Consider the following 23,960-nt stretch of genomic DNA (forward strand, 5'->3'; position numbering starts at 1 on the left):
ATTCCCAACACCGCTTGACTGTCAGGTCCTACAGTGTGCCTTGTTTCTTACATGTCAGTGATCCACAGCTAAGAGCCACAGGTGCATTCACAGTGTTGGTGATCCATGCAAAAAATTATCCTCTAACTGGGGTGGGGAACCTGCAGCCTCGAGGCCACATGTGGCCCTGTAGGTCCTCAAGTGCAGCCCTTTGAAATTTGAATTCCAATCCGTTCCAGATTGGACCTAGAGGGCCACATGTGGCCTCGAGGCTGAAGGTTCTTCACACCCTGTCTAACCAAAAACCTCAAAGTACAAGAATGATGAAAATCAACCCAAATTTCCACTTTACATATAGCTTTCCAAGAGCATACAAGGATTAGGGACTTGTGTCTTTTCACGTATTTGCATCCCTGCAGTGCCTTAAATGTGATTGGCACTCAATAAATATGGATTGATTGATCATTGACTCAAGAGTAAAGAGAGGACTGTTTGGGCAGCAAGTGTCGAGAACTTTAAAGTTTTAATTCACTAATTCAGCCAGGGATGTTGTAGAGTAGCTTAGTACAATACAACAGAATAAACTCTGGACTGGGAGACAGGGGACCAGGGTGCCATCCTTAGCTTTGCCACTACTCACTGTGACCTTGGGCAAGAACAACAAAGAGACCACATTAAATCTTTAAGGCCCTTTTCCTCGCTCTAAATCCTGTGACCCTATGACTTCAGTTAGAGCCAGAAGGCACTTGAGAATCAGAAGGAAAAGCTTCAAGAAAGAAGAGCCTTCAACCTCCCACCTTGTATTCAAATGTAGGGACATGAAAAGCTAACTTCGGGAGAATGCCATTCTCTCCAACTGACCTCGTTACATTCTAGAATCTGTTCCTTCCTATGACTTTGCTAAAGAAACAAAGTTAGTGGTGGTGGCTAAAGTAGCTCCTGTTGTTTCCAAGGGTTAAACAAGGACAATGGCTCAAATCTAGCTAAAGGAGGGAAGAACAAGCAAAAGGGACAATGGGGAAACCAATGGGCCAGCTCACAGACTGTATCCAATCCATCTATATCTTTGCAGTCCCAATTTCTTTGATAAAAGGTTTCTTTTGCATCCATGGTACCATCTTTCTACCATTTTGTGACCACTGGGTTATGATTGTCTTTGTACAGTTTATTCACATTATGGACCAGTAATGAGCTCTCCATCACTGCTTAGCTAGTCTAATGTCCTTATCTCCTATCCACTTATGCCCCTTGGGCAGGTTTTCCCATGTAGACCAGGAACACTCATCAATCAAAAGTCTGCATCTTACTTCTACTATCACCCCTGGTACGAAAGAGAAATTGAAAGGGGACCACTACTGGACCAGTCTTTCAAGTAGACAAAGGGAAATTCTGGGACTTACCACCATACCATCCAGAGATTGTCACTGGCCCCTCTTGTGATATCCCTATCTTTAATGATCTTCTGGAGCTGGACCCTGAGCAGGTCATCATTGGCTATTTCTTATCATTTGAATGATGCTCCCCCATCTTCATTAGTTCAGATAATTGAAAGCTGACTATTTGAATTCCTTGTGCACCCATGTTCTGAATGGAAAATGATTGTTTTTCAAAGAGCAGCTGGTATGCAACTCATCAAACATGAGTTTGCTTGGCATTCCCCCCTTCTTGTGACACAAGAATAATAAGTGTAGATTTGGCTTATGAGGCTCATTTAAAAATAGCAACAGAAAGACAGCTACATCTTTGGCAACAAAGACAAAACAAAAGTTGTGTTTCATAGCAGTGGTTTTAATAAAAAGCAACAAAAAACAAGCCATCATTTGTAACTGATCTCTGCAAGGAAGTTAACCGAGTTATTGCTGCATAAGCCATTTGGAAATTAGATATTCTAGTGTCCAGGTAAAACATATTCCTCAGCTTGTATTTCCATAGCAAAAATTCAAACTTTCCTAAGGAGAACTCAACTGTAGTATAGCCCCCAGGTTGGACTCTTCGAGTTGCTTTTCTCAGTAGGTTCAGAAACTGAGATTCAAAACTAAGATTTCCCCCAGATATGAAAAACCTGAAGTTTTCAGAAACAGGAAGGGAAGCACATGAGTTTCCAGTGTTATTCTTTGCTTCAAGTTGCATATATAAAAATTGCATAATGGACTAGAACATGCCTCTGCCAGATTGGCCTTGTGTGCTGCTTTCCTGAGTCTGAGCCTCACCATCACCATGTGTGCCTAATCACATTCAGTCCTGTAGGCACCTTAGACTTGGGGACCACAGCCGTGGTCATTCAGGACTTGACAAGCCCCAGAGATTGCTTGGTCACCCTCTGACAAATGGCTTCCTGCTTCCAGTCATACAGTGGCCTAGACAGGGACTTCAAATAATATCATGGGTTTGCAATATAGAAAATATGACTGATTCCATAAGGAGCCCCAGCTCTCCTTGTGAATACCAGAAAGCCTTCTGATAAAATAAAGGAGCCTTAGAACCCAGTTTGCAGCCAGCCAGGCAGAATGGAGATTTCCCCGCAATATTCTCTATTTCCCTCTTCTCATCCATCCCTTTCTCCCTGGATCTCAAGTCATAATAAACATGGATTAAGTGGGTGCCAACTAATATTAGAACCTTGGGCTTGAGATTGGCCAGAGTTATACCTGAGTGATCCTGAGACACTTTTCCCCAGGGCCTCTAGTGCTGCTCTCTCAGCTTTCCTGATTTCATCCTTGTCTCTGGGTTAGAAGGTGGAATAGGTAACTTCCCTCACATAAGCTGAATTCTGGGAAAGGAAAGGAAGGCAATGGCAAAGAAGAGAGTGGGTGATCCAAACAAGGAGATAGTTTAAAATCACAGTCACTGAATGTCAAAGCTGAAGGGAAACTAGAAAACCACTAGTACCACCCCATAATTTTACAGACAGGAAAACTGAAGCACATGAAGGAGGTGTGACCTACCTAAAGTCACAGAGTTAATGACAGATCAGGACCAAGATCTTTGTGTTCTCACGTTGATGGTATTAGGTTACAGAAAGCACTATGACTTTTGATGACAGATCTGCTTTATGAATTGGAGTTGACTCAGACTCATGCTTTCTTTGTCCATGGTCTGGTCTCTGAGCAATGTGAAGGGGCAGGATTTTGAAAGAATATTGGCTCATAATTAGAATGGTGGATAATCAAGAGTGAAGGGAATTGGTTATCTTGTCTACGTAACGGTTTTATGCTTTTCTTTGAAGAACAAAAATTGCCTGGTTAAATTCTCAAATATTAATTTTCTTTATAATGGTAATCTCAGTGAACATGTAACTGATGAATCAGAGCCATGCCTATTCCACCACCAAGTCAATTTTGAGTCTAGTGAGCATCAGAACACAAGATGTCACAATTGCACCGCTCACTGGGAAATCCCCTCAGCCCTGCCAACTCCCTGTGCCATAAATACCCAAGGGAAACTGACACCAGATTGGGAAAGAGAATACTGGCCAATCTGCTCCATGACCACATAAATGAGCCTCTCACGAGTTTGCCGATGTACTCCCCTCATAACTGGCCAGCCCTGGAACTCAGGAAAGGCCAAAAATCAATCTCAAGGCTAAGCTGAAACTCCAGTGGCACCTTCAGTCTAGCCACACTCCTCATACTGATTACTACTGTTACTACCTCCTGGCCCAACAACATTCCTACATACATGTTCCTGGGTCAGCAAAGTCCATCTCCTCTCCCAACTTTACTCCCTCACTTTACTACCTTTCATCATATAGGAACCCATAAGACAGGCCCAGAGCTCTCCATCCCTCAGGAAATTATTCACCCTATCATGTAGGGGTATGATGAGGCATTATCAGATGCCATGTGTTATTACTATTTTTAAATTGGCATGTACTCTAATGCACCTCTCTGACCATTTCACTTTCTACCTAAGGTCTGTGGCGGCTCTCCAATGCCCACCAACAATGACATTTGATGTCTGTAATATTCACCTTCACATATTCCAGACTGGCCTATTCTCCATGATTTGTTCTCATTCAATCAATTATGAAGTGTCTATTATATTCAGACACTAAGAAAGTCTTTGCTTTCAAAGATCTTAAACGTTATGGGGTAGATGTGCATATATAGTCCTGCAGTCTTCCAATATATAAATATATTCCAAATACACACAAAATGAATAAAGGGGAGAGGTGGCACTAGTAGCTAGGGGCACCAGGAAAACGTAGGTGAGGTGAGCTAAGTCTTGAAGGAAACCAGAGATTCCAAGAGGTGGAGGTGAGGAGAGGGTGCATTCCAGGCATTCTGCCTTTGCTGACACAGAATATGCCTATAATGGACTTGCTTATTGAAATCCTCCCTGCTTTTAAGGACCAACTCAGATGCCATATCTTCACAGAAATCCTTTTCTTCTAGCTGAAAGTAATCCTGCCTCTCAAATGTTTCCTCTTTGGCCCTCTCCATTGCATTTATCTTACACTCCCTTGTACCATAGTTATTTATTTCCTGGTCCCTTTCTCTCCAACCCACCTCCTCCCCCCAGCTCCCATGACACTGTATGATCCTTGAGAAGAGAGGCTGTGTTGTAATTACCATTATATGCCCCCAATGTCAAGTAAAGGTCCATGTATATAGTACACATTTTACATGTTTGTAGAATGGAATTTAAGACCAGCTTGTGGTTCCCCTATTCCATCACCTATCTTACATGTTTGAGATTATGGCATTTCCCATTCAATTCTCACCCCAAATCAATAAATCATAACACACGAAACTGCAAAATAAATTAGGTGCCAAATAACTCCACATCAGGTTGTTGGCCAGTCTCTTTTCTACTCTTAAACAACTCTGGGGAGTAGAAGTCAAGTAGAATGTCAGCCCCTTGAGGGTAAGGACAGTTCTAACCTTTACCATTGTGCCATGGACAAAGGAGGCAAGTAATAGGTGCTTCATGGTTTGCCTGTTTCTTCCAAGTCTACCACCACCATCTCTCCTCTTTCCTTCTGGGTCAGCCTGGACTCCTTCAAAAGCCCCTTTTTTCACACTCTCTCTCCTTCTTCCACCCAAGCAAGCCCAATTGTCATCCTGCCATCCCGCCAGTGCCTTCCTCTGGGCCCTGAGGCCAGGAGGGAGCCTGTTTATACTGATCCTGGAGAGCTCAGAGATAACTGTATGTGGTAGAAAGAATAGTAGCTCCAAACTTGGGGTCAGAATACAAGGGATTGAGTCTTGGCTTTGCCTTTAGTGATGGCTTTGCCTTTAGTGATCCATATAACTCTGGTCAAGTTAATTACCTCTAAGCAAGTTTCCTCATTTATAAAATGGGGATGATATAATACCTGTATTGTGAGTTTCAAGTAAGAAAATGGAAGGAAAGTGTTTTGTAACCAATAAAGCTATCATAGAATGTCAGAAAGCTCACCTAGTCAAAATCCCCTAGTAGGGCAGCTTGGTGGTGCCATAGTGCACAGAATACCAGGCATAGAGTTAGGAAGACTCATTTTCCTGAGTTCAAAGTCGGCCTCAGACACTTACTAGCTGTGTGATCCTGGGCAAGTCACTTCACCCCGTTTGCCTCAGTTTCTTCATCTGTAAAATGATCTAGACGGAGAAATGACAAACCATTCCAGTATCTTTGCCAAGAAAACCCCAAATGGAGTCACAAAGAGTTAGACATGACTTAAACAAATGAACAACAACATAGCAGATGAAGAAACTAAGGCTTGAAGAGGAGATGGGACTAGGCTAATGCCAGCTGCTATTATCAATTTCTTTCCATTCGAGTTCATAGAATCATAAAGTCTCTGAGCTGGAAAGGATCTCAAAGGTCATTTAGTTCAGTTCATCTGCACAGGAATCCCTATCATATCACTCACAAGTAGACATCCAGCCTCTACCTGGAAAGACTTCCAGTGATGAGGGGCAATTTGTACCTAGCTACTGACTGCAGAGACTAGAAACTAGGAAGTGGAATGAGATCATGAAGTCACAATGTTAGAGCTGAAAGGGATCTTTTAGTCTGAGCTCTTCAGTTTACAGATAAAGAAGCTGAGGCTCTGAGGGTGAAGCAACATGTTCAAATCAGTAGAAGAGCCAGAATTAGACCTCAGTTCTTCTCATTTCCAGTCTGGTGCTCTATCTACTGTAGCAGATTGCCATACAATAAACAGTGGTCTGGACCAGTCTTTTTTTTTTTTTTTGGTTAGGCAATGGGGTTAAGTGACTTGCCCAGGGTCACACAGCTAGTAAGTATTATGTGTCTGAGGCCAGATTTGAACTCAGATCCTCCTGACTCCAAGGCTGGAGCTCTATCCACTGCGCCACCTAGCTGCCCCTGGACCAGTCTTTTTTAACAAGTAGATCTCCAAAACCAGCACCAGGCTCTGGAAAGAGTGGCTTACAGTCCAAAATCAAAGGATGCTCCAATAGATGCCAGGGTAGTAAAGACAGCTGGTCAACACTGATCACTCCAGACATACCTGCACATTCTAGGAATTATCCCATAGCAGCAGTTGGGGATGACTTGACTACTAATTTAATCAAGGTTACTATCGATAACCTTCTGTTTGGTTCCTTTTAGCTAGCCATGGGTGTCTAAGGTTTGGGGGCCTACAAAGGGAAGGTATTCTGCCTCTTGCCTAATACAAGGCTATGAGGTGTTGAAATAACTATAATTCTTAGTCAAGTTGATTAGTTTCATCTGTGATATGCATTTAATGGAGGGGAGCATTTCTAAAACCTTAATCAGTCCTTGAAATGAAAGAATGAGGTCCTATTCCTCCTACCTCTGAGTGGATTTAGTTAAAAGGATTGCCATCCTCTTTTCTTATTCTCTCACTAAAATGATAAACACCACCCCGAAGACTTATTTCTTCCATTAAAATGACACACATCATCCCATTTCCTTATTTTCCTAGGGAAACAATACCTATGCTCCCTAGCCACATTTCTTTCAAATGCTGCCTTTAACAAATTCATTCTTTTTTTGGCGGGGGGAGGGTCTCTCCTGTTATGGGATTCCCTTATAGGTGGGTGAGAGATCTGTCTGAGTGTGTGGCCCCCACATGGCTTGGGACTCACTTGTATTGCTTATCAGGCTTCTCAAAGATCTAAAGCTAAAAGCCAGAGTTTCAGCTACCTTTGCAAGCCCTAACACACACATATACAGATACAAGGAATTTTTTTTTTCATCAGTGCAAAACAAAAGATATTCACAGTGACTCAGCTAGTGGCATTCAAGTTTTCACCAGTTTCAAGATACTCCTACCAAATAAAAAGAAGCATTACACAGAGATGGACACGTATGTCATGTAGGGAAGACATCCTTCATTGGAAGAACAAGGGAATCAGCTCTAAGGCTGTTGTCACACTCAGATGGTCCCTGCAGGCTTTCCAGGCTGGAACTGAAGGTGCTGAGAAGTTGCATTCTCATGCTGCCCAGGATGCAAAAATAGAAATCTATTGGCCTCTTTCCTCCTGAAGTTCCTGAAGGGGGATGGGTGTTGGGGAGTCCCATCTTGCAGTCACGAAAGGAAGAAGACATGCTCCTCCTTCCTCCTTCCACCTCTTGCAATGCAATTTTCAAATTATAGTTCACATCTAGCAACTGATTTTCCCCTCACAGCAATCCTGCAAGGTAGTTAGGGCAGGGTATTTTCCCCCATTTTACTGATGGAAAAACTGAGGCACAAAGTTTAAGTGGCTTGCCCAAGATCATTCAGCTAATCAATGACTAATTTAGAAACGGAAACAAACTAGTTTGTCCAACCTCAAGTATGGGGTTTTTTCCTACTGAGTCACACTGGCTACTGCCAGGGGATTTTAAGTGGGAGGAGAAGGTAGGCAAAGCATGATTCAGGCAAAGCTGGTGGGCATAAGCAAGCAGAGATTCTATACTCCTCACCCCTATAACCTGCTGTGCCTACTCCTGGACGGGGGATGCTCATAGACAGGGAAGGATCTTTTCTTGGGGTAAGAGAGCTTGTGCCCAGAAAAGTGCCCCAGGGGGTGTATGTGTGGAGGGGCAGGTTCTTAAAGAGCTAAAGAACAAAAGCAATTTCCACAAGGGCTTCACTTGGCTCCAGCAGACATTCAGACACAAAGAAAGCATTTAGTCAACTTCAGTGAATACAGAAGCAAACTCATACACTGCCTAATCTCCCCTGAGTGGTAAAAGGTGTCATAACCCACATAAAAGTGAAATACTATCATTCCCTTCCCACCACCAAACTAAACCAGATATGTAGTCACAAATACATTGTTTGGTGATATCTGAGCTACCTTAGGCTAGGTATAAAATATACTCTGTGCATGGCGAAATTCCTCTACACAGCTCCAGAGATATCTTGGCTGTAGGACATGTGACTTAGGTCAATTTCAATCGAGGAAAAATCATCAGCAGGACCAACCAAAAAAAAGGGGGCAGCTAGATGGCACAGTGGATAGAGCTCTGGCCTTGGAGTATTCAACTCTCCCAAATTATAGAATTGTTTTCCATCACAGTGTTCTTAGACAAATCCTATTTTAAATTATGTTGTGAAAATTGCTGTACTGTTATTTTATACAGTTTTTTACAGTCAGTTATGTTAAATTAGTATGAGGCTGTAAGTTAAGGTGAATGATTTCTTTATTCAGACCAAATCCTGTACATATGGGTGGGTGTGGTTCTCACTAAAGCAATCACCATCGGAAGGCTGTAGATTTGCTCTACCAAAGCTGTCACTGCTCAAATAATTTCCCCTGTCCCTTGCCCCTCTTCATCTTTAGGAATGTACTTCAATGTTTGTGACACAATTTTTTTTTTCATCCCCAACAATTGGAAGGTAATTCTGATTTCTAGAAATAGTCAAAAGTGATCTTAAGCTAAAACTGGGAACAAAATATGAGCCCCTATAATAAAAGGTAACTATAAAGTATCACTGGTTTTCTTTTGGAGCTTATCAGTTGGGTCTAAATTCAGTTCTCAAAGCTTTGCAGGAATAAAGGTATACTCTCCTAAGATGAGGCTTTGTTTGTTTTTGTATTGTTTTGTTTTTAGGCAATTGGGGTTAAGTGACTTGCCCAGAGTCACACAGCTAGTGAGTGTCAAGTGTTTGGTCTGAGGCCAGATTTGAACTCAGGTCCTCCTGACTTCAGGGCCGGTGCTCTATCCACTGTGCCACCTAGCTGCCCCACAAGGTGAGGCTTTGAAGGGGACAATACTCACTTGGATGTGGGAATTGTGGTATGCTTTTTTTTTTTTTTTCTAAAATGTCACTAGTTAACAGACATTTCCTATATTATCAGAATCTCAACTATCTATCTCAATGAGTCTTTCCCATAGAGATGTTCATAACCTACTGCACAGACAGTTGGAATGAAAAGCACAGGGTATGCCCACGTTAGCCAAAAAACAAAAATAAAAACAAGATGTATAGTGATTTCTGAAGGGTAATTCTCCCTCATTTCAAGAGGTACATAAATTCAGATTTCTGGGGTTATGTTGGACTTCAGAATGTCCCACAGGGTTGGTGTGTTTCCAATTGCTCTGCCCCTTTATAATTCCACAGAGCCAAACCCACATAAGTACCAAGCCCAACAGGCACACCTTCGACCCACCCACACCACACCAAATTATAGATTCTTCCACATGGGAGCGAGGCTTATTCTCCAGGCATCAGCTACATTATCCATCAAATGGATTTCGCTTAACACGCACAATTCCAGGGAGCACAAATCCCACATGAGGAAGGGTTGATTATCTCCTCCAGAAAAGAAAGGGTACGTCCCCTGGCTCAATGAAATGCATGTCCAACTGAAACCAAAAGGCAGAGGGAGGAGAGAACAGGAAGAGTAGATTGGGACTGGGGCCAGGGCACCTGCTAAAGCATATCTTTCCATCTTGCGATGGAGACAACAAAGCACTTTGTAAGACAGGCTCTATTTACAGATCAGCGTGCGTTCCCTTGTCCTAATGGACAAGAGGCCCAGAAGAGATGAAATTCCTCTTTTTAGGAAGCGCTTCTTTGAAGGCGCTAATGGAGACACTCCCAAATCACTGAATCCTAAGTGACAGAGAGGCAGGTCTCAATAAAGCCAAGATGTTGGTCGGTGGGAAGCAGGCATGGGTTCTCCAGCATGGCGCTGCTGGAAGCATTGAATGGCCATTAACAGAAGAGAGCTCATTATCGCATCTGGATTCCACAGCTCCTGGCTGGCGGTTGCCCTGATCTCTTGGAAGCTTTCAAATATTCTCTCTACAAGCGGCTCTGAATGACTGGACTCTGTTGTTGTAAGATGGAAACATGCAGACTACAGCGGCATAGAGATTCAATGCCTGGCAGTCGGCTGCTAGTACTTTATAGCCAAGTGTCCATAACACAGGCACCGAGCTCCACTTCATCAGCTGGGATGTTATTCTCAGGGAGCATTCTTTAGTCTTTGGACAAACCACAAAGCCAAGCAATTTTCTTAAATCATCGTTAGAAAGAATACCGTAAAGTGAGTAAGTGCCCAGATGGAATTCCTATTTTCTGTGCAAATGAACACACATTAGTCAAGATCTTATTCGTTCAAAACTATCAGGGAAGCAGCAGGATTTGGTTTAAATGATATTCAAAAGCTGAATTCATTTAAGTTTTAATTCAGAGGCAATCATGTTGTTAATATTGTAGCTGGGGCCTGGCAGTGAAGGGGGTTGGGCCCTGGCCGTGTTTGCCAAAGAATCCCTGATTTCTCCCAGCTCTGGTTCACTCTCACTGGATGTAGAGCCGCCGTTGGTGATGTAAATGTTTTCTGGGCCGGCCTGGGCAGAAGCACATGCTTCAGGCTCGCTCTTCTCACCAGTGCTGGACACTCCTGGGAGAAGGGCCATCTTCGAGGTCAGCCTGCTGGGGAGCAGGGACATAGTGTAATCAGCGATGATCCCGCCCACATCCAGGTTGCACGCCTGGTCAAATGCAACAAAGCCCACGTTGGCATTTGCCTCACACACCACAAAGGAGCCATCATCCATGATGAGGAGGTCGATGCCACAGAAATCCATGCCCAAGATGTTGGACACTTGAATGGCCAGCTGTTTGCCTTGCTCAGTGAGTGGACACATGACACCCACGCCACCTGCAAAGGAAGCACATTGACATAAATGATAACACTGACAAATGCCATTTCCAAACACAAGGAAGTGACCTCTTTATGGAGACAGATGGAGAGAGACAGAGATGGATGAAATTCTGGCATGGCAGAAAGCCATAGGCCTATGAAGGGGGAAGGCACAGGACCCTTAAGGGCTGTTTGCTGGCTCAAGTGAAGCTCGTTACCATGGCAACACAGATCTCGAGCTGGAAGGAATCTTAGAGGCCACCTAGCCCAACCCCCTTATTTTACAGATAAGGAAACTGAGGCCTAGAGAGGTAAAGTGACTTGGGCCAAGTCACACTGGTACTAAGTAGCTGAGCCAGGATTTGAACCCAGGCCCTCTGACCCCAAGTCCAGCCTAATACTTTTCACCTAATACTTCAAAAGATATGTGATTTTGGGGCAGCTAGGTGGCGCAGGGGATAGAGTACCAGCCTAAAGTCACAAAGACCTCAGTTCAAATCCAGCTTCAGACACATAATATTTCCTAGCTGTGTGACTCTGGGCAAGTCTCTTAACCCCAGTTGCCTCACAAAAAAAAAAAAAAAAGATATGTGATTTTATCCATGTGAGTATACCTTTTCCCGACACTGATCTCAACCCCTCCATGCATCAGTAGGCAATGAGCTGCTCTACACCTGAAGAGATCACTCAGTGGACAACCCCTCATGAGGAGCCCCTCTGCACTTAGCCCCGTTCGTCCTCAATCAGTCCATGAACAAGCATTTGTTAATTACCAATTAAGTGTGAATCGCTGTGCTATATGCTTGGTGTACAAAGAAAAAGCAAAAAATTTCTGCCTTCACATATATTAAATTCTCTTGGGAGTAAGCAGAGATAGAGATGAACATAGGGAGATATACATGCAAGATATATAGGAGACAGAGAGAGAGGGAGAGGGAGAGAGGAAGGGGGGAGAGAGAGAGAGAGAGAGAGTGAGAGAGAGAGAGAGAGAGAGAGAGAGAGAGAAAGACATAAACAGAGAGAGAGAGAGAAAGACATAAACAGAGAGAGAGAGAGAGAGAGAGAGAGAGAGATCGACATTCCTGGCCTTGAACTGGGAGCTTTTCAAGAGGCGGATAGGTAGATTAGTAAACAGAATACTAGACCTAGAGTTAGAGATGTGAGTCCAAATCTGGCTTCAGACATTCACTCGCTTAGTAACCTGAGGCAAATCTGCCTCAGTTTCTTTATCTATAAAAAGGAGATAATAATAGCACCTACCTCCCAGGGATGTGGTTAGGATAAAATGAGATCTTTGTGAAATACTTTATAATTCTTTGTGATATATAAATGCTAGCTAACATTATTATTATAATCATTATGATCAATATAATTATGATGATGATGATGATGATGATGATGATGATTCTCCAGCTTGGTTGATCACCAGCATAGCTCTCAAGAACCCATTGTCCAACCTCAGAGCAGGATTTCAAGAGGGCTGGGTCTACTAATACTCTTAAAAATCTTCAAATTCTGAGGCCCATGAGCTGCTGCCTCAAGCCCAACAAAGTCTTTTCCTGACCTAACAGTCCTAGAGGGGCTTACTCTCTTGTCAGTTTGAAGGATCATACCAAGGTAAGTGACATGGCAAAACTGTACAAGTGTCTGGGCACTAGTACAAAAAAATGAATTCTACTTGATGATTTAAGAGGCAAAACCATGTCCCACAGGCCTCCACGTGGGCACAGTGCAGGGACAGCGTGGCCAGGTCTAATTCTAACCAACAGTTACAGGATGTGGCTATGATATAAAGGGTGAGCTCCAAATACCATTTTTAATTACCAAGGATGCAGAAGATAATTTCCTATTTTGGAACCCGAAATGGTTCACTTCTGAATGTTTCATTTAAAAACATCTCTGCCTGAGGATAATTTTCTTATTTTAAAGATGGGTAGACTAAGGGTACATCCTACATCCAAACTTAGAACCAAGGGTGGCTCAACCCATCTCTGCCTTGGCTTAAATCTCCAAGCGTTTGAAGGGCGGTGCTGTGGAAAGGGATTAGATCAATTTTGTTTGGTCCCAGACAAAAGAACTGGAGCAACGGGTAGATGCTTCAAATGGAGTAAATTTAGGCTGAAGGTCAAGAAAAAAACTTGCTTACAAAAGAAAAGAGGCTGCACTTGGAGGTAGGTAAGTAGGTAGGTAGGCAGGTTACCCCTTATTGAAGGTCTTCAAACAAAAACCATATGTCCACTTGTTTGTTAGGTTATAGAGGTGATGCTTATTCAGAAAATGTGGACTGGATGTCAGTCAACAAATATTAATTAGGCACCCACACTGTGCTTACAGCAGGGACACATAGAAAGGCAAAAGACAGTTCCTGCTCTCAAGGTGCTCACAATCAAATGGGGGAAACAACATGTACACAATGACAGACAAGCTACAGACAGGATAAATTTGAAATAATCAGCAAAATTAAAGGGGATCAGAAAAGACTTCCTGTAGAAGGTGAGATTTTAGCTGGGACTTGAAGGAAGCCAGGGGAGCCAAGACACAGAGATGAGAAGGGTGGATCTATGATCAAGTGCTTAGTCGCCCCTTCCTGAAATGCCCTTCTTACCCCTGCGCTTTTCTAGAACTTGTCATATTCTGCTAAAGGCAGGAATAAGAAATGTTAGGGCCAATCTCCCCTCCCCACCCTCCTCCCCACTGCTTGGGGGGAAAGGCAATCCCTGCCTGAGTGAAGAAGGGACTAAGGTGGGAGAAGAGTGAGGATAAACAATAACAGGCCTGGTTCTGCACTACGGTGTCTACAGAAGGCCAAGATCTCAGGGCTGAGTCCTGCAGGAAGGCCAGCCGCCAGGTCAGCCTACACAAGTTCAGGGAGTGCCAAGTTCAGTCTTTTTACTGCAGAGGTTGATGTTCCCTGCCCCTGGGGACTACTGTTCATGTGCCAACATGGATCTCCAAGCCTCCTCCTGCCTCAGCTGGTGGGCCTGCTGGGCGACAGGTCCTTACAAATCTCTTCTATAAAATCACTGATTGACCCAACCTACTGTAATCTTTCCTTTAAGCTCCTATGGGGCTTATGGTCTGTATCATTTATTTGGCATGTATGTGCTACTTTGTGTACTAATGTAGGGATGACTGAGGGGACGAACAGGTGGTGGGAAGAGACCAATGTCCACCTCCAGCCCTGCCCTTGCCTCCTCTAAATTCTTCCCACTTATTGTTTGCTCCTGCTCCCACACTTCAGGGTTCCTGATTTCCCCAGACTGTTAAAGTCAATATAGTCTCCATGGGTCACTGGGGATATATACTGCATACCCTAGGAAATCCACAAGCATCCTGAAAGTTTCAAAAAGGAAACACCCAGGGGGCCACAAATATACAAAAAGATAGTATACCAACAATACGGATTGAGGTGTAACCTCAAGGATGGATGCTGCCAAAGAAAGGCTTCTGAATTGTTCTGGGCCGGGGGAGTCAACCAAGATTTTCAAACTTGTAGTCTGAGGTAGTTTGGGGCAGGAGAGAAGGGGACTCCACCCCCAGAACAGGCGACATTCTCAGTTCCTTCCAGGGCCCATTTCCTAGTCCTTTATTCAGCTTGGACCCCCTATGTCCAACCCACAGCCTCTCTTTAGGCTCCTGGCAGTCTTGCTCTGGGTCCTGGCACCCAAAGATGAGGAAGGCAATTTTCTATAATATTCTTCCTCTGGCTTTCATTTCATCCTTCTCTGTTCTTGAAGTTGCCACAATTCCTAACTCCTGGAGGTCTTGATGATGCAAGCCCTAGCCCACTTCTTTCTTTCCTGGTAAGTTTATTTGAGACATTCTCACTGGCTAGTTGTTAAGGCTGACTGCACTATTTGGTGAATAGTATAATTCCCATGTGGCTGTTCACCTAGATCTCACCATTGTCTCCAGAAATTCATTCTCCTACAAGGTCAAATCAATTCTGCAACTGATACCTACCTCCTCAGTACCCTCTGCCCTTGGGCCTCTCCCTCTTTCTACTTAGAAAGGGAGGAGGGTGGACATTGGAGAGTCCCTTCCAGATTTTCTATTGAAGGAGGAGGATTAGGCAGACTCCTCATCATTTCCCACTTGGCTACAAAGCTTCATCATGCCCCTACACTTGGTAGCCCAGCTTATTCCCTTCAGTTTATTTTTATGTTTTACCCCATTAGACCATAAGCTTCTTGAGGGCAGGGACTGTCTCTTTCTTTTCACTGAATCCACAGCACTCAGCACAGTGCTTGGCATATAGTGGGTGCTTAATAAATGTTTATAGACTGACTGTCTTAAGCTATCATTTCGATTTAGTCTCCTGAAGGGCCGTGTGGCTTTGAGATGACAGAGGTTATCTTTCCCTAGAGATCCCTAGCTCTGGACCAGCTTTCTCAGCCAGCCTGAAACAGATTTTCTGGCTCTCCATGTTTTAGAGACCATGTTCCCCTTCTAGGAGGCCTATGGAGGCCCTTGGGAATACCATCTCTAGTCTCCAGTTTACTTATGGATCAGGATAACTGACACACCCTGAGTCCAGCAGCTCAGGTTAATACCTTCACCTGCTTTCTCTGGTTCTCCTCCATAACTCATCACTCAGCTATTCTCAGGGAAAGGGTTGGACTCTTTAACCAAAGTCTGTTAATCATATTCTTACAGTATATTTTAAACATACAATAACAGCATATCCCCACAATACTCAACAAAAGTAAGAAGAAAGCTCTTCTGTCAGATTATCCTGTCTTTCCAACCAGACTAGAGTTCTGAGCCTTGGGCCCTATAATCTTCTAAGTTCCTCCGTGGTAGGTACTGTCAATTCAATTCAATTCAATTCAATTCAACAAATTTATTAGGCACCTAGTAAGTGCACAGGCACTGTCCTAGGTAATGGGAATACCAAGACAAATGAAAATCAGCCCTTGTGTAATGGCTACAACAACGTAAATGGCAAGAAGAGGAAGGTGAACAGCCACCTCCAATACAAATTGACCACCAAGTAATTATATTGACTGAGACTGGTCTGTAAGAAGAGATGAGACAATTCCTCTCTCTCTCTTCTTTATAGAGGTGGGGTACTATGGATGTGGACTAAGGCATCCATTTACCACCCGATTCAGTTGCCTGGCTGGTTTTGCCGGATTGCCCTCTCCTTTCTTTCTTTTTTTATTCTTTTACAAGGAATGATTCCATGAATGGGGGAGGGGAAGAATCTACTCAGAAATGAAGGTGATGTAAAAACAAAATCTATCACTAAAAAAATTTTAAGTTGAAAAAAAGGAAAGGACAGAAAAGAAGAGGAAAGAAAAGAAATGAAAATCAGTCTCCTTCGAGGAACCTATTTAACTTGCATTCTACAATCAGTACACAGAGGAGTGTGTCTGACAGTCAGGTGGCCCAGTGGATACAATGCTGGGCCTGGAGTCAGGAAGATCTGAGTTTAAATCCCACCTCAGACACTTCATTAGCTGTGTGACCTCAGACAAGTCAGAATCTCTGTCTGCTTCAGTTTCCTCATTTGTAAAACAGGGCTAATAAAAGCATCTACCTCCCAGGGTTGTTGTGAGGATCAAATGAGGTAAATGTGGCAAACCTTCAAGCACTGTATAAATGTTAGCTATTATTATTAGTTATTATTAAATACAAAATCATTTTGGGAGGTAGAGGATAGTAACAATTAGAGGGTAGGGTTTTAAGGAAAGGCTGTGCCTAGGAGTGGTACCTGGGCTGAGCTTTGAAGGAAATTAGTGATTTTAAGGGGCAGAAATAAAAATGGAGAACATTCCAGGCATGGGGTCTAGCCTGAGCAAAGGGATACCTACTGAGAAGATACAGTGAGCAGAGAAGTGCAAGCGTGGCTCCCTGAGCTGGGGTACACCCTATCCTCTACACACCTACTCAGAGCCTGAAAAAGTGGGCTCAAGCCCAAAGGGGCTTCCATAGCACATTCCTCCCAAATAATGGAACATCCCCCAAAATTCCCACCCCCCCCTGCAAGATTTAGCATTGGAAAGTATCTTAGAAATCATCTACTTCAACCTTCTCCCACTGCAAATGAGGAGAGTAAAGCTCAGAGGGGTTAATGTGACTAGTCAAGGTCACAGAGTAAGGGGGAGAAATGGGACTCAAGCTCATGTCCTCACTCTAATTCTTTTTACCACACCCACACTACTTCTTATTCTGAAACAATGCAAACAGCATTGGCTCTGGAGCCACTGGCCATAGGTCTGAATCGCCCAGCTGGGCCTGAATGGCTCCTCTGGAGCGTACTACCTGGATGGCCTTGGGCCAATCATCAACCCCCCACCCCCCGGGCCTTGGTTTCCTCCTCTGTCGGACCAGCTGCCCTCTGAGGTCCTTCCAGAGTCTGAGTTCGGATCCTATCTTAGGCTATGAGGCATTGTCCCAGGCTCCAAGGTTGTGCCTTGCTGAGCTCTGCAGGGTATTTTGGTATTGGTGTTGGTACATCTGAGTCATTATAGTTACTTGTTCACATTACTAACTAATCTACTTAATACTGAGAATGCACTTCTGTGATAAGGACAGGGGCAATTCACCCTCTACCTTAAACGCCCTTGAGTCCCCTTATTAGATAGTCTGAGTAGTTAAATGGTGCAGAGGCCTGGAGTCAGGAAGACCTGAGTTCAAATCCAGCCTTAGACACTTAGTAGCCATGTGACCCTGGGCAAGTCCCTGTTTGCCTCAGTTTCCTCACCTGTAAAATGGGAATAATAGTAGCACCTACCTCCCCTGGGTTGTTGTAAGGATCAAGTGAAATAATAATTGTAAAGTTCTTAGCACTGTGCCCGGCACATAGGTAGGTGCTGTATGAATGTTAGCTATTATATCATTATTATGATTACTACCTGCTACCAAAGATTAATAGAGCAAGGTTACCCACTAATCTAGGATGTAATTTGAAAACTGTTGCTTTTTCCAAGACCTTCCCAAAACAGTGTAGAAAAAGGAAAGCAATCAATTAAAAGCCAAGAAAATAAAAGTAACAATAGCTCACTTACATAGTACCTTAGGTCTTACAAGGCACTTTCCAACAAGACAGCTACTACAAATATTATTATCTCCATTTACAAATGAGGAAACCAAGGCTGGGAGAGGTTGACCTGCCGAGTCACCCAACTAGCAAACCCTGGAATCAAAGTCTTCTGGTTGGGAACACACTGTGGTAGAGAGGACATTGTGCTGACCTTGGGGTGGGTTCAAATCCCACTTCTAACACTTATTATATATGACTGGGGAAATTCTCTTAACTGCTTTGATCCTCAGTTTTCTCACCTGTAAAATGGTATAGTACCTTCTTCAAAGGGTTCTCATGAAGCTAAAATGTAACCTACATAAACTTTAAAGCTACCATATAAATGTCAGCTAATATTGTTGTTGTTGTTAATGTTATTTTGACTCCTGGTTGGTGCTTTCCCCACTATACCATGCTACTTCACAAAGAAAGAACATTGTATTCATCCATATTGCGTATTGTTTATTGACTATCAGTAAAATAAAATCTTTTTAAAGGCAGATATCATGACTTTCGTGTGTTTTGTCTTGCTTGTTTATTGTGTCAATAGAAAGAAATGATATTCGAGGCCTCTGAAAGCCACCAGGATTCCTGCCACTGACCATCATTGCTGTGATTGATATAAATCAGGATAAGAATTTGGCTTCCTGCCCATTCCTCATTTATGCTAACAGTTCAAAGAGTGCTGCTATAGCAGGGACCTGGCCAGCACCTAATTCACTTGGTAATGACTTGATCTGGGTCAAATTCCAGTCAAATAAACTCCAAGAGGGTAACCCTCTCTCTTCAGTTGGGTGCCGCCATGCCTTTCTACTGGTATGGCGTTCGACCAGATCTAAGACCGGTTGCTGTGGGCTGCTCTAAATGCCTCAGCTAAATTTGGCATGCTGACATTTCACAGCTCCCTGGCCATGCACAGTCCCTTATCAGCTGGCAGGATTCTGTCATGGATATTTAAATAAACACACCTTACTCCTACACATGCAGCCCAAAACTGGGACAGAAAAAAATCCCTACCCAAACCTAATACCTGAGCAACCCCAGCTGGCCCCAGTGCCAAGACCGAGACCTAGCCACGATACAGGGATTAACACTGAGAATACATCTCTGTGATGAGGACGGGGTCAATTCTCACTGTGGGACGGATAGGCTACGGGGTGGTACCTAAGGAACAGTTGCTCTGCATCCTCCCATCCGTGGAGCAGCGAAGCATGGAGCCAATGACGTGGCCACCCACCACCACCACGCGGATATCCTTTCCGTGAGACTCCTTCACGTATTTCTGGAACAGGTAGGGCACGTCATGACGGACCAGGTGGCAGATGTCTGATAAATGGTGTTTATCTCTTGCGAGGAAAACTGCTTTTCCTTAAAGAAAAATAAAGACACACCACAAAGATAATGAAGGCAACTATTTGTGGCCTGTGTCCAACTAAGCTTCTCAGATGCTACTTCACTCCAACCCATGCCCTCATCTAATTTTTCCTAAACCTCATTTTGCTTTGTCCCTAACCTGCCTCTCACTCACCTGACCTGGTTTTCATTAGCATGGTGGTGAACCTTGTCCTCCTAGGCTTTCCTCTGATTTTCAGAGAAGTGTAATTCTTCCACTGATTTTTTTATTTACTTAAAATGATAACAGCTAGCACCTCTAATGTGCCTTATGGTTTGTAAATTGCTTTATATATGTTATCTCAGTTCATCCTCACAAGAATCCTACAAGGGAGGTGCTATTATTATCCCCATTTTACAGATGAGAAAACTGAGGCTTGCCCTGGGTCACACGACCAGTAAGTATCTGAGGCAGAATGTGAAGTCAGGTCTTCCATGCTCCAAATTCAGTACTCTATCTACTGCACTATCATACAGGGACTCTTCCCAACAGGGTGGACTGGCACGGCTTTACATTTTGACAGGCAGTTTAGGGAGTTCCTTGGGCCAAATACAATCCATCCCTGACGACCGTATTCTCTGGCTTGGCTGGTCCTCCTCAGGCTAGAGCCTTTCTGGCCTTTCAGAACCCAGGATCACTTCTATACCATAACGAAGATTTGGGGGAAGATTGCAGTGCAAGCAACTGCTTTGAGCATGAGGAAAACAGCTTGTATGCCAGAAACATTCCATGATGAAAGGAATTAGAACCCAAAGAACTACAGCCCTGTTTCCTTTCAAAGTCCGGGAAATGACTTCTGACTATCTCAACAACCTCTGAAAGAATGAACTTCCAAGGAAATGTTGGAGATATTACTACTAACTTCTGGAGGAAACCTTGCTTCTTTTTTCTTTTTAAAAAATACATTTTAATTGCTAACTTTTGTTTTCACAATGCATAGATTTCCCTTTATAGCCTTCCCTTCCCCTCTTCCAGAGAATCATCCTTTATAACAAAAGACTTTTTTAAAGAAAGGAAAAGAATGAGAAGAAAACCCCAGCAAAATTGATTAACATATCAAAAAAATCTGTTACTATGTGCCATGTTCCATACCCATGGAACTTCTACCTTTGCAAAGGTAGAAGGTATTGCAAAGGTATTTCTTATCTCTTCTTTGGGGCCAAGTTTTACATATGTTATCTCATTAGCTCAACAATGTGACACGGCAGCCAAAAAAAAAACAAAAAACACAACAACCTAATAACATCCTAAAAATGCATTAGGAGAAGCCAAATGTCCAGAGCTAGGGAGGTAATAATCCCTCCAATACTCTGGTCAGACCATATCTGGAGTATTATGTTCTATTTCGGGGCACTGTTGGTCTGGGGGGGTCATGATGGTGGAGTAGCAAGGGAAGCACAGGAAGCTCCCCCCAACAAAACTCCTCCAAACAGATCCAGAAAACACACCACACCAAGTCCTGATTGCAAAATCCAAGAATAAAAATCACAGGAAGTCATTTTGCCCACACAGGTCACAGGACTGGGAGACAGAAAGTAAGGTCTATGGACACTGGGGATGGGTTCTGGCCAGAAACATGCCATGAAGAGTATCACAATGTCCAGGGCCTGAAAGTGGACCAAGACTGTGCACTGGGGCAAGACGAGGTCCCAGACCCATACTGGGGCATCATGACCTTGTGCAGGGTGTGTGAACAGGTGCCAGCTGGCGGCTTTGTCACTCATTACCTAGTTTCAGGTCACAGATCCAGGGTGGACTGGGGAGGGGAATCTATACCCAAGGGAAGCATTCCAGGGTATGGAGAAATAGAAGAAAACGTGAGGTTTCTCATAACAAAAACAACTGACTTGCGAAGTAGATTAAGAAGAAAAAAAATTAAGGACCATTGAACTACTTGAAAACCATGACCAAAAAAAGATCCTAGATACTATATTTTAAAGAATCATAAAAGAAAACTGCCTAGACCTCTTCAAAACAGAGAAAAGTAGAACTATAAAGAATCCACTGGTCACTTCCTGAAAAAAAAAACCCAAAATGAAAATTCCCAGGGATTTTGTCACCAAAATCCAAAGCTTCCAGGTCAAAGAAAAAGTACTGCAAAGCCAGAAAGAAAGAATTCAAGTACAAGAAGATAAGATCAGGCTCATAGTTGGGATAATACATGATTTAGCAGTCACCACTACGAAGAAGTGAAGAGCTTAGGATATAATATTCCAAAAATGGACATTCAATGAAACAGAAACTTTTCTAGCATTCCTGTTGAAAAGAATAGAGCTGAGCAGAAACTCTGAAGTGCAAAAACAGGAGTTAAGAGAAACATAAAAAGGTAAACATAAATGAACTATCACAAGAGACTACATAAGGATAAGCTGCTTACATTCTAATATGGATAGATATGTGTCCCCTCTGAAACCCATTATCATTAGAGGTTACAAATGGAGTCTAATTAAACAGAAGGCTGGAGAACGGTTCTGATATGCCTTGATGATATTAAAAGAAGAATGGAAATGGAAGAAAGAAGAATGCACTGAGTGAGGGGGAGGGAAAGAAAGATTAGTGAAAATTATTTCATATAAATGGGGTACACAGATAGAAATTGATACAAATAAGAGGAAAGGAGTTGGGGGGAGAAGCTGACACTTCAACCTCACTCATCTGAAATGGTCAAATGAGGCAAGAATTCACACACAGAGTTGGATACAGACCTAAATTTCACTCAGCAAAGAAATGGGAGGGAAAGGGGAGAAGGGAGAAAGAGGCAGTAGAGAGGAGGGATCAGTCCTAAGCAAAAACAACTCTAAGGGAGGTACAAAACTATTTATAGCTCTTTTTGAGATGGCAAAGAATTGGAATCTGAGGCAGCGACTACAAGTTGGGGAATAGCTAAACAAGTTATGGTTATAAATATAAATGTGATGGATTACTATTGTGCTGTAAGAAATGATAAAGGGGATGGTTTCAAAGAAACCTGGGGAGCCTCATATGAACTGATGGAGAGTGAAGTGAACAGAACCAAGGGAATAATTTATACAATGATAGAAATATTGCAGAAACAAAAAATTTTGAAAGACTTAGGAACTTTGATAAGCTTAAAGACCAAATGTAATTCCTGAAGACTGACAATGAAACATGCTATAATTCTCTTCTGATGAAAAGGTAAGATACTCAGAGTACAGAAAAAACAAAGAAACAAAAAATATACACACACATATGTATGCATATATACACACTCATATATACAGAATATATATATAGATGTAAATGTATATATAGAGTATACACCCATATATACAAACATATATATATACATAAGTATACACATGTACATTTATTCATTTAATCACTCATTCATTAATTTATTTTATCAGCAAAAATTTATCCTTTCTCCCTCCCAGTCCATTCTCCTCAACTGAGAATGAAAAGAAAAACAAAGCCTTTGCTACAAATACATATAGTCAAGGAAAAACAAATTATGTTCCTTTCAGACACAGCCAATGTGAAAATTTGCTTTGCTTGACTATTTGTAGCAGGGGGTTTATTTTTCTTTCATTCTCAAATTGGGAGGGTAGATTGGAAGGGAGAGAGGATAAATTTTTGCTGATTAAAAAAATAAAATTTAATTAAAAAAAAAGTAGGGATCCTATCTTTTTTTGTATTTACTTCCCCAGCACTCAGCCCAATGCCTGGCTCATAGTAGATTCTTGCGGATTCATCGATTTGTGGCAGTAAGCCCCTGGTACTGAAAGCCTGGGAGCAGAACTGTGATATAAGTGAACCAGGTGAGTGATGGTTGTTTTGGGTGTTCTAGGTGTCACCTTATAAATCCTCTATAGCTAGTGTGATACCCCTAGGCTCAAGGTCCCTCGGAGTAGGGGAAAGGGTAGAGTGGTGGTATCTTCTTGAGAGAGCTATCACAAAAGTGCTGCTTTGTCTTGTCTACTCTGAAGCTTTGGAAGCAAGCAGCAGTGAGTCAGGTCAAGCAAAAACCAAAGGAACCAGCCAGTGACAAGATGGCCATACACAGACTTAGATGCTGGATCAAGTCCCCTTCCTCACAAGGACCCACTTCCTCCAGATGATCTGGTCTTTGATATTCTGGACTGGATATCTTCTCTCATAAGGATGTGCTGACCTCTGAGCTGGGCTGACCCCATCAGGTAAATGTTTTTGATACAAAAAAGAAAGAGGAAACCCTTCTCAGAAGCAGAACAACATGAACATGAGCTGGAGCATGGCTCATGATCTCTGTATCTAACCTGTTTGTTCTCCCAACCCATTCAACCCCAACAGCAAAGGTCTCAATGGCTGGACAGAACAGAGTACATACTATCATTCAGCCAAGCAACCGCTGCACTCAAGGCTTTACTGTTACAGAACAACATGGCCTCATGCGCTCAAAGAGCTCACTTGGCCTTGGCGCTTTCCTAACTGCTCCCCTGCCTACATGAAGGCTTTACTCCACTTCCCACCTCAGATTTGAAATGCACTTACCCCCAGTGAGCAC

At 43.0% G+C, this 23,960-nt stretch overlaps 1 protein-coding gene across 1 annotated transcript in view; it reads right to left on the minus strand.

Moving 5' to 3' along the window:
- Nucleotides 1-9,059: 9,059 nt before the first annotated feature.
- Nucleotides 9,060-23,960, minus strand: part of RIMKLA (ribosomal modification protein rimK like family member A) — a 61,242-nt gene continuing 46,341 nt past the window's right edge. Inside the window, exons 4-5 of the mRNA XM_027864364.1 lie at nt 19,228-19,431; nt 9,060-11,054 (exon numbers count right to left, since the gene is read on the minus strand). Of these exons, the coding sequence (XP_027720165.1) occupies nt 10,564-11,054; nt 19,228-19,431 (695 nt within the window). The 3' untranslated portion in view covers nt 9,060-10,563. The remainder of the gene's footprint in view (nt 11,055-19,227; nt 19,432-23,960) is intronic.

The sequence above is a fragment of the Vombatus ursinus genome, unplaced genomic scaffold (genome assembly GCF_900497805.2).
Source record: "Vombatus ursinus unplaced genomic scaffold, bare-nosed wombat genome assembly UNPS02014775.1, whole genome shotgun sequence".
In the NCBI taxonomy this organism is placed as follows: domain Eukaryota; kingdom Metazoa; phylum Chordata; class Mammalia; order Diprotodontia; family Vombatidae; genus Vombatus; species Vombatus ursinus.